Raw genomic sequence first — 16,348 nt, 5'->3', positions numbered from 1 at the left:
AAGAATGTCAATTCCTCGAATGTGCTTTACAAGGCTGAGGTTTTTAAAGCATTAATACACAAGAAGACCAAGCGAAAGAAATGTAAAGAAAATGCCTCAGTCTGGTTAGGGTTAATTAGCTTTAAAACAGCAATATTGTCATATTTTTTATGTTTATGTTTATGCATTTGACGCTTTTTTCCAAAGCGACTTACAGGGGAAAACCAATTAAATCACTCAATCAATCAAATTTATTTATATAACGCCAGATCACAAAAAAAGTTATCTCATGACACTTTATATATAGAGTTGGTCAAAACCAGACTCTAAGCCAATTTACAGAAACCCAACAGAATCCTCCAGGAGCAAACCCTTGCGACTGGTGACAGTGGCGAGGAAAAACTTCCCTTTAACAGCAGAAACCTCGAGCAGACCCAGACTCCTGGAGGATGGCCGTCTGCCTTGACCAGTTTTTTAATACATTTCACATCAAAATCTAGCACAGATCATTCATTCTGCCATGCCTATGACCTGCCTTTGAATGCACATTAGACCCTGCTCCCCACACCCTATTTGGTGACATAGATAACTTCATAGAGACACTCTGCCAGGCTATTAAAATGGTCTGCAGGGTCCAGAAAGAATGGCTGTGATTGACAGTGGGTAGTGACTGTATAGTTGTGACATCACAAATATTCAAAACTAGTGCGGTGACCCGTGGGGATCCACAGGTTCTAGATGTGGTAGTTTTTATGCTGTTGTGTATTCGTGCATGCTGTACCACATTTGTCCAGCAGTCACCGCCAAAGCGTTCTGGCCATAGCAACATGATTCTAAGGGTATTCCAAATTACTAATATCTCCCAAAATATTGGTCCTATCAACATGCTGTTTTCGCTAGTCTGTTCCTTGACTCAAAATACATTAGTATGCCAAACTGCAGCAGTCAGCTCTTTACGGATTTTGTGTGAATCAGTGGACACACACACACAGAGGCCACTTGGCTTTTATAATATAGATTCCACACCATTCTTTTCAAGCCTAGTTAACTGATAAGGGGCTGCAAAAACAGGCTCCATTGAGGAAGTGTTTTTTTTTTTTTTGTTAAATGTCAACAAAGACCACATTCCAACATGAGACAGACTCTAAGAAGATACTCAACCATGTGTGGATGTTACATTTAACCTTTAAGGTGTAGGACAATCAAGGTCAACACATTTAGTATAATATAGTTTTCAGGATGTGACGAAAGAGTGTAATCTGAAAACTAACAGTACTTTTTCTTCTGAGATGTCAGGGAATAAACACATACATTTGAATAAAATCATTGGAATATCTCAGTAAGCATGTAGTTACCCTCCCCTATGTAAAGACTTCCAAGAACAACCACACCACACTTAAATACACAAGTTTTTAACTATTGTAATTATGAGCTAAGGTTAGGTTTTTTTTTTATTGCATGTTTTGTATATGTTTTATATTGTGTGTACACCTGCCCGGGGACAGCAGATGGAAAGTAGCTTGTAGCTAACTCCAGTGAAAAGCATCTCTTCTCTTTGAGATTAATGTATTTGTACATTGTCCCTCAAAACTAAACTAAACTAAACTAAACTAAAATAAAATAAAATAGTGTCTAACAATAGACCAGTGGATAGAGAAGTGATCTATTGTATGGGAGGCATGAGTTCAAACCCCAGGCAGGGCAGTGACTTTCTCCAAAACCGAGGCCATGGTTCTCGACCGGAAAAGGGTGGTCTGCCCTCTCCGGGTCGGTGGGGAGTCTTTGCCCCAAGTGGAGGAGTTTAAGTATCTCGGGGTCTTGTTCACGAGTGAGGGAAGGATGGAGCATGAGATTGACAGACGGATCGGTGCAGCGTCTGCAGTGATGCAGTCGCTGTACCGGTCAGTTGTGGTAAAGAAGGAGCTGAGCCGAGAGGCGAAGCTCTCGATTTACAGGTCAATCTACGTTCCTACCCTCACCTATGGTCATGAGCTTTGGGTCATGACTGAAAGGACAAGATCCCGGATACAAGCGGTCGAAATGAGTTTCCTCCGCAGGGTGGCTGGGCACACCCTTAGGGATAGGGTGAGGAGCTCAGTCACCAGGGAGGAGCTCGGAGTAGAGCCGCTGCTCCTCCGCGTCGAGAGGGGCCAGCTGAGGTGGCTCGGGCATCTGTTTCGGATGCCTCCTGGACGCCTCCCTGGGGAGATGTTCCGGGCATGTCCCACCGGGAGGAGACATCGGGGAAGACCCAGGACACGTTGGAGAGACTATGTCTCTCAGCTGGCCTGGGAACGTCTCAGGGTCCCCCTGGAAGAGCTGGAGGAGGTGTCTGGGGAGAGGGAAGTCTGGGCATCCCTGCTTAGACTGTTACCCCCACGACCCGGCCCCGGAAGAAGCGGAAGATAATGGATGGATGGGAAATAAAATAGAATAAAGTAAACTAAACCTTCGTCCTTGAAAATTGAGCGCACATGAATATTTTACAACTATATTATAAAACTAATATGGTTTTGTTAAAGAAATATACAACATGGAAAAACTAACTTTCTCCTTGAACCTTAATTTGGACAAATTTACTAATTATTACCTAAAATGGACAACGACCCCAGAAGTTGTGACACCCCAATAGGACAACACCTTGTTTTTCTCCTGAAGAATACACATATATCTCAACATCTGTGTGTTTCTTTATCAACATGTGTAAATACGCACTCCAGGAAAATGTCAACAAATGTCTATGAAAATGATGATTGTAAGTAGTTGTCTGTGTGCATGAATACAAAGTGATGTCACAGTGGAACCATTTCGCACACCTGGACATGATCTGATGCCACATAAGAATATATCTGAATGATCTGACATGGACTGAAACAGGACTAAGCTAACTCAACCCTCTTATCATGATGGGATCATGTTATGGCTCATTGTCCCACTTCTTTACCACTGTACTTTAAGTTTTGATGCTGCCCTGTCTGTGCTTGTTGATGTCTGTTGCTTCATATGTCTTTACATTTTCATTTCATTGTCTGTTTGTTAAAAAAAAAAAAAAAAAGTAAAATCTGTTAAAAATAAAGTGTTAAAAAAACCCAAAAAACTAATATGTTTTTGCCTTCATGTTTAAGAGATGGTTATACTTTGCAGCAGTGTTATATCCATCCCTTTTCATATTGTCTTACCAAAGCTTGATATCTCCATTGGCACATTTTCATTGCATCCATGTGGTATTGTCCACAGCTTGTGACACCATTTTGTAACTTCAATTAATCTACTTGAAACCAGCATCTGATCTGGTCATGGGCAGACTGTAAATACCAGGTGGTATGGTTCAAGAGCCATATCATTGGCAATACAGGAGGCTTTTGAGAACAAAGATACTTGACCGCATGGATAAGCATTGATAAGTACACTCACAGGATGATCTCTTTACTCTCCATGTCAAAGAGGCATGGCAGCCACTGATCAAAGCAATCAGCACTTCATACTCGAGGCTGCAGCACGCCCTTCTTACTCTGAGAGTCCCCAAGACACCGCACATCATATTTCTCATCATAATGCGGTGTTAATGCTTCAGGGCAATTTTTCTGCCCAGTGCCTTTCCTCCTCAGCTGCTGAAGGGCACCCTCCTAATAACACATATATTTATTAATTTCATTAAGTCCATATGTTTCTGAACACAGAGGCAATCCATTCAGAACCACACAGGCATATCTCTGGCAACTTTCCAAGGCAAACTCCTCATTCTCCTCTCTTCATACCACTAAGTACTGGCTCAAAGCCAGAGTGTGGGGCTGCATCAGCTCAGGCAGCCGATAGAGAAGCATTATATGCAGCCACTCACAATTTCGACCTTTACTAAGGCTGGAGTCAGGTCTAAAGTAATTGACAAGTGTTGCTCTGTAAAAGCAAATCTGTGCTGCAAGATGAGCCTGGACCTCAGTGGCATCTTAAGTTTTTTTTTTTTTTTTTCTTGTACCTTCCTTTGTACCGTACTCTGAAGTCCATAGATGCTTGTCTATTCATCAAATTGCATAAATCCCTAAATGGAGGGACTGTGTGTGGGAGTGGCATGCTTTTACATGCATTCATACATCTCTGAAAAGTGATTGCTGTGCTTCAAATAGCGTATTATTCTGATGCGGTGCGTAATTCAGTTACTTACTGTGACTGAATTATTGAACCTTGTCCATCTGTTTCCATGAGCAGTACGTAGAAGGGCAAATTCTAAAGGCTTTTATCAACTTAAAATGTATGCTTTATTGAAAGAATTGAGCGCCAGATGTACTTTTTTTCTTTTACTTTGACTAGGTAAGCTTTATAATCAGCAATTTTTTTAATTGAAGTTTTTTTTTTTTTTTTCACTGTGCCACTGACATAGTGTGCTCATCAAATATATATTGCATTTTTTCCACTAATTTAGCACTAAATATTATAAGATGTAAACTGAATATTAACCTTATTTATTAATGAAAAGATCTGTGAGAAACATTAATTTTAAGTTAGAGAAATCACTGGACACGGATAGCTAGAAGCCTGTTTTGTTTCTAGTTTTGTCTCAAATACAAACCCTTTGTTCTGAATGTACGTATAACTACTGATTCTCTGGTAAATTCTCCTTTGTTATCATTACGAACCTCAGTGTGAATGAATGTAAGACTTGGGGGTGACAAATAACAAGAAAAACCTGATGGGATTCTCTCTTCCAGGATGATAATGCCCACATCCATGGGGCAAAGGTTTGATGAATATGTAAATGAAGTGATTCATATGCTGCACTTTCAAAGTCACCATGTCTCAACCCTAGAGAATATCACATTTTGGATAGACATGTTAAGAAAAAAAGGTTCAAAGTGAAAACAATTTGCAACGTGATGGTCTGCAGTGTTCTCTAAAGCAGTTTACACCAAAGTGACAAAGGCCATCTGTCGTTTACATAGCATTTACTGTCTTTACTTCTGTTGGAACTACCAGATTTCCAGGCTTTTGTATGTCTTAAAATATAGCCGGGATAGTGATAGTCAGTTGCCGTAGATATATACACTAGATGTTGCGTTCAGCCTCTCGACATACGTAAATACTGTCACCATCTTGTTATGGGGTAGCGCTTCAGTCGGGTATGTAGAAGGCTTGTAATAATGTCAAGGTGTTACGATTAATCGTGATTTTAAACATCACGGTTAACTAATCGTCAAGGCTGTCAATAACCGTCTCATAAAGTACAGTAGATTAAGAGTGGAACCAAAGACGTGCCAATATGCGTTTCCCGCACGGAACGAAAGCAATGTTACAAAAGCGCTGCATTCAACGTTCCACAAGTGAAAATAACAGAGAAGGAACAAGCTTCTCGCTCAAAAATGTAGACAATTCAGAAATACGTCACATCTCTCTGAATTGTCTTGGCTGTAAATATATTTTCAATGCGGCCTCACTGTCATTTCCATAGAGTTTGTGTTCGCTACTGTCATGTACGCAGGTTCCATTCAGGCTACCGTCGTCCAAGCCATTCACTGAAATCTGGCTGCAAAGTGAGGCCATTCTTCTCCAGCAGTTCAGACTGTCATACAAGCTTCAGGAGGGTGAACTTATGAATTGATTCAGTAAACATGCTCTGTGTAACGACGGGTCGCCGTTACGTCCGGTATTGATTATAGTAGTCTATTGAATGATTGGATGTAAACGTTAACTCACGTAGCACAGAAAATATACACACGGTACATTTAAACAGATCTTTACTGAATATTGTTGTATGGTAATGCTGTGGTGGAGTGGGTCCAGCAAGGGGATGGCGAGCCGTGTGCACTGCGGTCCTCGTTCGCCGTGCCTGCATAAAAAACAGTCGGCGCTTATTTATTCTTAAAGGTGTATAGCAGTGGTGAGATTATATAAAGTTAATGTAGTAGCGTTATGTTTTAGAATATTGTGAGGAATGGGTGTAGACGCTAACTTACTGTATGTGGGCTTCCGTTTCCGGCATGTGTCCAGCTAAAAGAATCCCTGGGGGGGGGGCTTGGACACTACTTAAAGTAAATATGTATATATGTGTTTGTCTAGTGTTATTGGGGTATTTGGTTCTGTATTAATATTTGTAAATAGTGTATTTTATGAGTATGTGGTGTTTTTTTAAAGGTAAAAAGAACTGTATAGTTAGTGTGTGTATATTGTGTCTTCCCTGTGATAAATGGTGTAGCCTAGTCACATGCACAGTGCGCTTTTGTATATATGTGGGTCATTTAGTGTTGGATGGTTGTTGGTGAAGGTTGTGTTTGTTTGACTCTCCGAAGAAAATAAAAAGAAATTTGTATTTTTGCTATAATTCTGGGTCCGTGCTCCTTTTTAAATGCGCCTTGACCGCTTGAGCTATTACACTCTGTTTGATCACAAGGCAAACTGCATAAAATGGTCTGATGCTTGACAACAGCGGGAGATGTAGAGGAATTAGTAACGTACATTAAGTTTAATTTTTGTGGCGTATATATCCTACAAACAAATCTTAGTAATCATGAAACCGTGATTATTTCTCTGACGATAATTGTAGCACCAAAATCTCTAATCGTTACATCCCTAGCATGTAGTAGGTGTATAGTTTATTTGGAATGGAAGAACTGCCTATATACACATTACATTTTCAACATAAACTAGGCTATATTGACAAAAAACACTTCTATCTATCATTCTACTCACGGCTTGGTTGTAAATACAGGTCTGACGTTTGTAACAAACAAAGACATAAAACATCGCTTCTCAAATTTGCCGATCTATAGTGATTTAATTCTGTATAAACCTTGGTCCCGGACTGACCTTCATTCATTTAAAAGGAGTGCTACCCTGTACCAAGATGGCAGCTCCATTGACACATTTGTTCCTATATAATTACCAGCGTGACATCTAGTGTATATATATCTATGGTCAGTTGCTAATATTGATAAAATGGTAAAAATATATTAAAAACATAAGGGTATTCTCACAGTGTTTCTGTCATTTAGAAGATTTGTTATCAATCTAATAAGCAGAGAAAACACAAACTATTTAGACAGCATATCACCAGGAGGACAGCTGATTATAACGTTTTTGCTTCTTGGTGACAGGTGAGCTGCAGTCCATAAATGCTGAGAAAAATGAACACGATATAATGTTCAGTCCTGAAACCAACCACTGAGTCACAGGTGATGCCATCAGCCATCACAGCTGAAACTTCTCCCAGCAACATATTAAAACGATTTCATCAAGTCACAAATCTTTTCTCTGAACTGGGCTTTAGACAGCACTCTCCATCATCACCGTCAAAACATCAAACCGAGGGGGGGTATCTTTGGGAGTAATGGTGTTACACCCCTCCAGATGAGCTCACAGACTTGTGGAATCAATACCAAGGTACATTTAAGCCCACAGTGGCCCAAGGCTTATCTCCACCATCATAAAAGAAACATATGGTAATATAGGAAGCATTTGCTATGACTTTGCTTACCTCCCAGTGTGGCTGACAGAAGGAAGTGAGTCCCATACTTCCTGATCAGATTGTCAGTAATCATCTGGGTAGTGGGCCTGCGGCCCAGGAGTCGAATGTTCCTGATGAACTCAGGAGTCAGAGGTAATGGAGACTCTAGGAAATCTCTCCTCTCCACTGCCAAGTTGTTCACCTTCCATCTTCCGAACTCCCTGTCAGGAATTATAGAGAGAGAGGGGAAAAAAATATAATAATAATAATAATAATAATAATAATAATAATAATAACACTGATAAACATCATAACAAACTGTCAAGATGAAATTATTAGTGGGTTGTTTGCATTAATCAGCAGTTTTGATATTAATTTATCAAACGAAAAATGCTGAATATTTGGCTCCAGGTTTTTACATTGATTTAATTTATTGGCTGAATTTAAGAGTTCTGTTGACACAGTTAAAACGTGATCCTACAACTACTATTACTTTTATTACTACTACTAGTGTTACTACTACTACTACTACTACTATTACTCTGTTGTGTATTAGTATATAGATCAGTCCCTCCAGTAAAATGTGTGCAAAAATCTTTGATTATGTGATGGAATTTGCAAAAAATGCACGAAGTTGCAAAAATATGGAACTGGAAAAACATGTTTCAATGAAAAAAACTAATTCTTCTCCCACCCCCCGTTCTAACTGAGTTACTACTAAATGAAAAATGTCTAATTACATCCTACGATACACAGCCCATACAAGAAGTAGGCTAAGCATCCAGTACGTCACAGAAAGTGCTGGTTCTGTTTTAGTACTTCTTTATTTTCTAAGCATGGCTCAAACATGGCACAAGTGAATCACAAGTGTCAAAAATAAAATAATTGCTTCCTGTTTCACAAAAGTGAACTAGAACAGGCCACCTGTTTCAAGGCTATTACAGCCTTTATATAATATTATTATCGCTGCAGCTGAAACCATTTTCAAATGTTTCACACTGGTAAAGTGACTCTGATTTTCTCTTATGTCCAGTGTACAGTGATAATATGCTGCCACTTTCCTGTAGGACATCAAGGTACTGGTTTGCACTGTCTTTTGCGGATATTTTTGTCGGCAAATGAGTTGCATTTTTCATCATCTTGCAGGATTTTTTCGGAGGTTCGTGTTTAGTTTACCTTCTGTGGACACGCGAGCTGATGATGCTGCACACTACCCGTGTCAAGTTACAATGCAATATTTTTTAAACTTTATGTAGAAAAATGCAGGAATTATGCAGGCGAGCCCCACATATTTCGCGTATTTTGTGCAGAACTATGTAATTATTGCGATCAACATCAACAAAAAATGCGAATCCCCACATAATATGCATTGTTTGCTTGATTATGCATTGAATTATGCGATCGTATAATCACGTTTTTCTGGAGGGACTAATAGATATATATTCGTAGCACACCGGCTCTTTATTTGTCAGATAAAGTATGTCTTATTTGCATGATGATGTTGAATGAATGACTTAATAAATGAACGAAAGAATGAATGGATGACCTAATTACTACATGAAGTTGCTGTAAATGAATTGGGATCTTAATTTGCTCTACTAAGTATCTGTGCTTATGTACCATTTGCAACAATTTTGGTTTAAATGGAAAGCATTAAATGAATAATAAAAAAAAAGAAAAAAATCCTGTATAAATGAGTCCCTCTAAATGCAACAGCACTCATGACCATGCAAACTGTAAGTGTTTCAATACAAAATAATGGAGAAAAAAAAAGATATTCAGCAGGAGAAAAAAAAAAATATCGCAGATAAGAAGCCAGTATCATTGGGAACTATATTTGTCACCTGGGACTGAAATGTGCTCCCACTGCACAGCTGACAGATGTTTTCCTTAATAGCTCATCATGACAGAGATATACATTGAAATGAATAAAGTGCAAGGTGGTAAAAGAAATAGTCCCATAGCTCAAATAGAGAATGTGCTCTGTAATGAGAGAGAAAACAAGGTAGGAGCAAAAATGTCATGAAAATGGTGAAAGCTGCCAGAACAAAAGCGTCCGCCTGCCTTTGTTGCCTTTGTATGTTTTTTTTTTTTTTTTTCTGTTTCCCTCTGACAAATAATATGTCTGATTGTAACTGTGACTGCCACCTCTATATATTAATCACTAGTACTCCATTTACCGCAGTATCTGTGGACTTGTACCTATTCAGTTGCAGCTGGCAGCTTTAATATGATAATATGATATAAGTCAAGATAGCAGGAGAGGCAAAAATGAGGAATTTTAATAAAGCTTTGTATATTTTATAAAGCAGGACTTTCTTTTTGCCTATCTCCGTCTTACAGCTTTCAGGCTACTGTGACTTTCCTCTTTCATGTAAAATCCTAATATACGCACTTAAATTATATGAGGAAAAAAACAGATATGTCAAAAGCAGCTGAACTAGAGCAAAACTTAGCCAAACAAAGAATACAAACATTGAGTCCATACAGACAAACCTGGCACCCTGTATGCACTATTTTCTCTGGTACTTTGGAGCATTTGCCCAAGGCGCTGCTCTTTGAACTGACGTTGCATTTGGCAGTGCTTTGAGTCTTACGCAGAGTTATTCCACAATAACCAAAAAGTTCAAGGTGTTTAGCAGAAGATTTCCATGTCAAATGCCCTTCACAGATACTACTCATCTACTTTCAGTTCAACACTCGGATTAACAGAAAGAGAGGGCACGCCATGAATTAAAATGAAGCATGCATGTCTTTGTTTGCCTGGCATTAAACATACACTACATATTTTGCTGCAGGAATATTTTGTTTCAAGAAGACAGGGGTGCATCGACTCAATAGCTCTGCAAAGCTATAAAGTCCCTGTTGAGTAAGGTCTTCTGAATTATTACCTCGCGAAAAAAAAAAAAAAAAGAACATGATGCATTTCCTTATTTGTTTCGCTGTTAAGAGCAACATTGATCACACAGACTGTATTTAAAGCAGCGAGGGGAGTCTGCAGATTACTCAGCGTAACTCGCACATGCTGTAGATAGTAAAAAGTAGCTAATTTCAATATTTTAGTTTTGATCTGAGACACTAATCAGTGAGAAGCTTTGATCAAGCCTGGTGAGTGTGAAGCTAATCACCAGAGAAGCATAGTAAAGATAAAACTAAATGTGCAAATTGGGAACTTCTACAAAGCTGAGCTGTAAGCTCCCACATAAAGTGTTCAGAGTTTAGATACATGCAAGGCCAACTTTGTAATATTCACTAACGAACGACAACTTAAGAAAATGTAAAAATGCTGTTGCTAAATTACCTGTACAAATGGCTGCCAAGGCAAACACTAAAAATCTTAGGCTACATTCAGACAGCAGGTCTTAATGCACAATTCGGATTTGGATTTTTGTGTGCTCGTAGTATATTATACATTAAATGCAACTTCTATTACTATCATTATTATTATTTTATTTTTTTAATTCAAATTTTTATTCCAAACAGCCTCATAACATATTATACAGGACAACATTGGTATAAAGTACACTGTTTCTCTTTTTATTTATTTATTTTTTTTAAGAAAAAAAGGTGTCAATATTGCTCACTGAAAAGAAGAAAGGGAAAGAGAGAAAAAAAAGATAATTTGCGAATCTTTGTTGCTTGAATATTGTCATATAAATATAGACTTTTCAATGCGATACATAATAGGAGTAATTTGTGAAGATAAGTGTTTTTCATGGTCATCCTACTTTGTAGAACAATAACATGAATAGTAATAAAGATTATATATGCAAACAAACATACAGGGTGTCCCATAAGTCTCCATACATAGGAGACATAATACATTCCATACATATATGGTTCTAACATGTATTTCTTTATATTTCTTCTTTATAGTTCTTCAGCAGTGGAGGACACGCATTGAAATGTGTTCCCGACAAAATGGCAGTCATATAGAGCATATTATATAAATAAAAATGATTTATGTCAAGAAACGTTTATTTTTCCTATGTATGGAGACTTATGGGACACCCTGTATATACAACTTCTATTATTTATTATTATTTGAATGCGATCCTGAAGTGACCTGCATGTGTAAAAGAGGTCCTGATGTAATATGTGACCATACACGCACGCACTGTGGGATGCAGAATTGTGACATTTGTCGCATTTCAATGACGTAAAGGTCAGATAAATGCGATCTGGACATTCAGACTGAAGTCGCATTGGAAAATATCAGATAGGTATCAGATTTAGGACCACATATGAAAGTGGCCTGGGTCGGATTTGAAAAAAACAGATTTGTGCTGTTCAAACTGTCTTTAATAGATCAGATACAGGTCACATATGGGCAAAAAAATCGGATTTGGGCCACATTTGCCTGCAGTCTGAACAAAGCCTAAGAGGCAATTTGTACTGTACTCAGTAATCCCTGTTATAAATGTTGTCTTTCTATACCATAACTGTTTCACCCACCTTAGTCATGTGCACACTGAAGCTTAAACACATGCAATTTCCAGTGTACATTACCTGTAATTACAGACTGGTTAGCTCAAGACATGTCAAACACTGGAAAAAATCTAAATCTTACCAAGTGTATTTTTCTCATTTCTAGACAAAATATCTCATCACACTTAAAATAAGAGACAATCACCTAAAGAGTAACTTTTCAGTGAGATATATCAAGAAATCTTACCAAGATAATTTTCACTTGTTCCACTGGCAGATTTTTTTTTTTTTTTTTTTTTGCTTGAATTAACCAAAAAAAAAAAAAACTTGAATAAAGCAAAAAAAAAAAAAAAAAAAATCTGCCAGTCTGCCAGTGGAACAAGTGAAAATTACCTTGGTAAGATTTCCTGATATATTTCACTGAAAAGTTACTCTTTAGGTGATTATCTCTTATTTTAAGTGTGATGAGATAATTTGTCTAGAAATGAGAAAAATACACTTGGTAAGATTTAGATTTTTTTCAAGTGAAATTTTTTATTTTATTTAACCTTTATTTACCCAGGCAAGCAATTAAGAACAGATTCTTATTTACAAATGCAGCCTGATCAAAGAGTAACGGCTCATTGAGGGGTAGGGGGTGGGGGTGGGGGGGCTAAAAGTAAAAACAAGGTTAAACAATTACATTTAACATTAAACCAAATGTATTTAACATGCTGCCACTGAGCAGGTGAGATTATTCTGACCACTACTAACCTGCTGTCACAACAAACTGGCTAAAATAATAGTAATCAGAAAACCTCCATACGACTAAGGCAGCAGAAGATCAAAATTCCAAGGTCAGAACAGTTTGCTTTATAGAACATTTTCTCTGGGAACAGACATTTGGCTCAGCAGTTCCACACCTGAACCTACGCTTTGGGGTAAAAACCCAGTGCAAACATATCCCGTCTAAATTTTTGCCGGAGTCAAAATGTCGCTCGTTATTTCACATCAGACTCATTTTATGTGTTTTCTGCAGAGGGGCCAAGTGGCGTCATTATGATCCATCAATCACAGCTTCAGCCTTGAATATGTTGAGCTTGGCCTAAATAGTTGTTCCTCTTCAAATAATGGAATTTTAATGTAGGAGTGTGCTACTTTAACTGGAGCATCGGAATGGAGGGGAATTATATAACAGCACATATGTCACACCATGACGCATACACAGAGCCAGGAAAGGTGCATTTACACAGAAAGCATTTATTCCCTCCAGTTCCAGTTCGTTTCCAAATTCTGTAACATCTGCATGGTTTTAGCATTGAGGTGAACAAGTATTTTATGTGTGAATCTGAATGGATGGATGGTTTGAGTTTTCCATTCATGTGGATATATAAATAGTGAACAGAGGAACCGTGATGTCACCCACTTGATCATTTTAAAGCCATTAGTTCAGTGTTCGGCTATTTATTTATTAATTTTTCTTAGATCTGTATATTTTAAGTTGTAATTGTTATTATTTGTCTATTATTTGTCTTCTTCTTTGTGTCTCTAAGCCTTCGCATTATTTTAATTTATTTGTTTAGATGCTTTTCCCTTTTGACATCTTGATGTTTGTTCAAAATTTCTTGTTTTGTATACCTATATATTTTCAATAAGGTTGAAAAAACACAATACAAAAACAAAACCTAATAAAATACAGGATGTTGAAACTTGTAAAAAAAAAAAAAACAAAACACTGCAAAAATATAAATCTTACCATGTGTATTTTTGTCATTTCTAGTCAAAATATCCCACTTAGAATAAAATATAATCACCTAAAGAGTAGCTTGTAAGTGAGACATAAGAACTTATTTTTAGACAATAGATCTTGAAAATCTTATTTCACAAAATCTTACCAAGATGATATTCACTTGTTCCATTGGCAGATTTTGCTTGAATTAAGCAAATAAATAAATAAATAAATAAATAAATAAATAAATAATTAAATAAAATTCAGAAAAAAAAAAAAAAAAAAAAATCTTGAATTAAGCACAAAAAAAAAAAATCTGCCCATGGAACAAGTGAAAATTATCTTGGTAAGATTTCTTGAAATAAGATTTTCAAGATCTATTGTCTAAAAATAAGTTCTTACATCTCACTGAAGAGTTATTCATTAGGTGATTATGTCTTATTTGAAGTGTGATGAGTTATTCTGACTAGAAATTACAAAAATACACTTGGTAAGATTTAGATTTTTGCAGTGTATGTTTATTACTCAGACATCTGATGTGCAGTCTATGGCTATAATTTATCTATGAAAAATAATTAGGACAAATGTATCATAGAATAATGCAAACACACCCACAGATTACAGCGTAGCACTTATATTAGTCTGACAAACTGGAGTTACAATGTTCAACTGGGGAATGCCCAACTCAATTTTCTCTCCTCTCTCACGCTCTCTCCTGCACTTCCTCTAAAAATATTTGTACATTTTCAATAAATCACTGGAAAACAATGCCCTTTGTTTCATCTCAGTTTAGACACACAAGGTCACAAGGCAGGGGGAGGATGAAGAATTTTCCAGGATAACTTCACCGTTTCTAGGACATTTGACTTTTTTTTTCTTATTTTCCAGATTTTCCAGGATTAATTCTCTATCTATCTATCTATCTATCTATCTATCTATCTATCTATCTATCTATCTATCTATCTATCTATCTATCTATCTATCTATCTATCTATCTATCTATCTATCTATCTATCTATCTATCTATCTATCTATCTATCTATCTATCTATGGTTTCTAATGCTGCAAATCAGATGTTTTCTCACATTTTATTATACTCTATTACTAGTTATTATTCACTTCATGGAGATAATATGCAAAAAAAATTACTTTTTGATTAAAAAAAACCCCAGTTAATTAAAGTCTAATAACAATTAGCAATTGATTTACACTAAAACATGTTACTGCAGATCAGGTTTATCAAGAACAGCATAGTTACAGTAACGGTGTGAATTGGTATGAGATGATGCATAAGCGTCCACTGTGTTGGGTGATATGGAACTAAAAAAACAAAACCCATGAATGTATGAGAACAGCTGTAGAATAACTGTCCACTGTAGTGACCAGTATGCATGAAAGGGTTAATATATAAACTAAAATCCTGGTACCACTTCAGGAAATGGTGACAGAATGAATAAAAAAACACATTAATGGATATCTGATTGTCCAGATTTTCTACCAGTTCTCTTTTTTTTACTTCAAATGTGTTATGTATAGCATGTTTGCTTCTGTATTTTATTTTTATTCTTAAATTTGATTTTTACTGTTTGTAATGCTGCTTCACTATAATCTATCTATCTATCTATCTATCTATCTATCTATCTATCTATCTATCTATCTATCTATCTATCTATCTATCTATCTATCTATCTATCTATCTATCTATCTATCTATCTATCTATCTATCTATCTATCTATCTATCTATCTATCTATCTATCTATGCATCCATCTCTCTCTCTCTCTATCTCTCTATCTCTCTATCTCTCTATCTCTCTATCTATCTATCTATCTAGTATATTTTTGCCTGTACCATGCTCTGCTCATATCTAATACATAACGGTGCATATTAGCATTATGACATTAGAAATTTGGGGCATAGAGGACATATAAAACCGTAGGGAAAAGGGAAAGATATTAACTTTTCTATATGTCTAAAAGTAATAACTGACACGACTCCTCATGAAATTATTTTCTCACAAAGGGGTTTTCTCTCCTACAACTGAACTTAATGGAATAGCAGCCGATATCTTTTTCTTTTTTCTTTTTTTTTTTCCCCAACATTTGAATGAAACAACTGTGGATAAATTCTGTTTTATTGATGTGTGGGCTGGGATTAATGTGCATTCAGGATGTCGGGGAGGGGGGGGGATTCTGTAATAAAACCCACCTACAGAGAAGTAACCCATTTTAGTGTCTGTAACTCCAACTAATTAAATATGTACTTGCAAAATTAAGATACTTTGAAGAACAGTTCCATTTGATGTTTAAAAAGGCAAGTTTGATGAGATTTTTTTTTTTTTCTCTAAGCACTTTCCTCTCCATCACAAATCTGTGTAGTAGTGGTTTTCATAAAGAGGCAGTTATGAAGCCACGGACACATATCACAGCTATAATTATTGCACAAAATCAGTTGTGATTACTTTCAGGCTACAGGAGTTTGTGACAATTTTTGTTATCCGCATGGCACTTCCCCCAGTTTACTCAAAACTCATTTATACATGAGAAGAAAGTGTTCTTCAAAGAGTCTTCTTATCTATTCAAAGATCACTGTGTTCCTTTTCACAGTTTCCAGGATATGCCCTTTTATATTTTCTTTTAATAAAATAATTAAAAACACCTCTTTATGTATAGATGAAAAGCCAAAAGGAGCTGTGAAAAGTGAATATGATTGATTGGTTTGACTGACAGATTATACTCGTGGAATTCCAGGAAACAAACATCCAGTAAAAGATATCAAAAAATATTGTCCAGTCAGTCA

General features: G+C 36.7%; 1 protein-coding gene across 1 annotated transcript in view; it reads right to left on the bottom strand.

The window, feature by feature from the left end:
• LOC115418673 (BMP/retinoic acid-inducible neural-specific protein 3-like) overlaps window positions 1-16,348 on the bottom strand; it is a 113,870-nt gene that overhangs the window by 46,274 nt on the left and 51,248 nt on the right. Inside the window, exon 3 of the mRNA XM_030133218.1 lies at window positions 7,445-7,635. Within this exon, the coding sequence (XP_029989078.1) occupies window positions 7,445-7,635 (191 nt within the window). The remainder of the gene's footprint in view (window positions 1-7,444; window positions 7,636-16,348) is intronic.

The sequence above is a fragment of the Sphaeramia orbicularis genome, chromosome 4 (genome assembly GCF_902148855.1).
Source record: "Sphaeramia orbicularis chromosome 4, fSphaOr1.1, whole genome shotgun sequence".
Classification (NCBI taxonomy): domain Eukaryota; kingdom Metazoa; phylum Chordata; class Actinopteri; order Kurtiformes; family Apogonidae; genus Sphaeramia; species Sphaeramia orbicularis.
The sequence above is the reverse complement of the archived record's forward strand: the minus strand, read 5'-3'. Positions and strand labels throughout refer to the sequence as shown.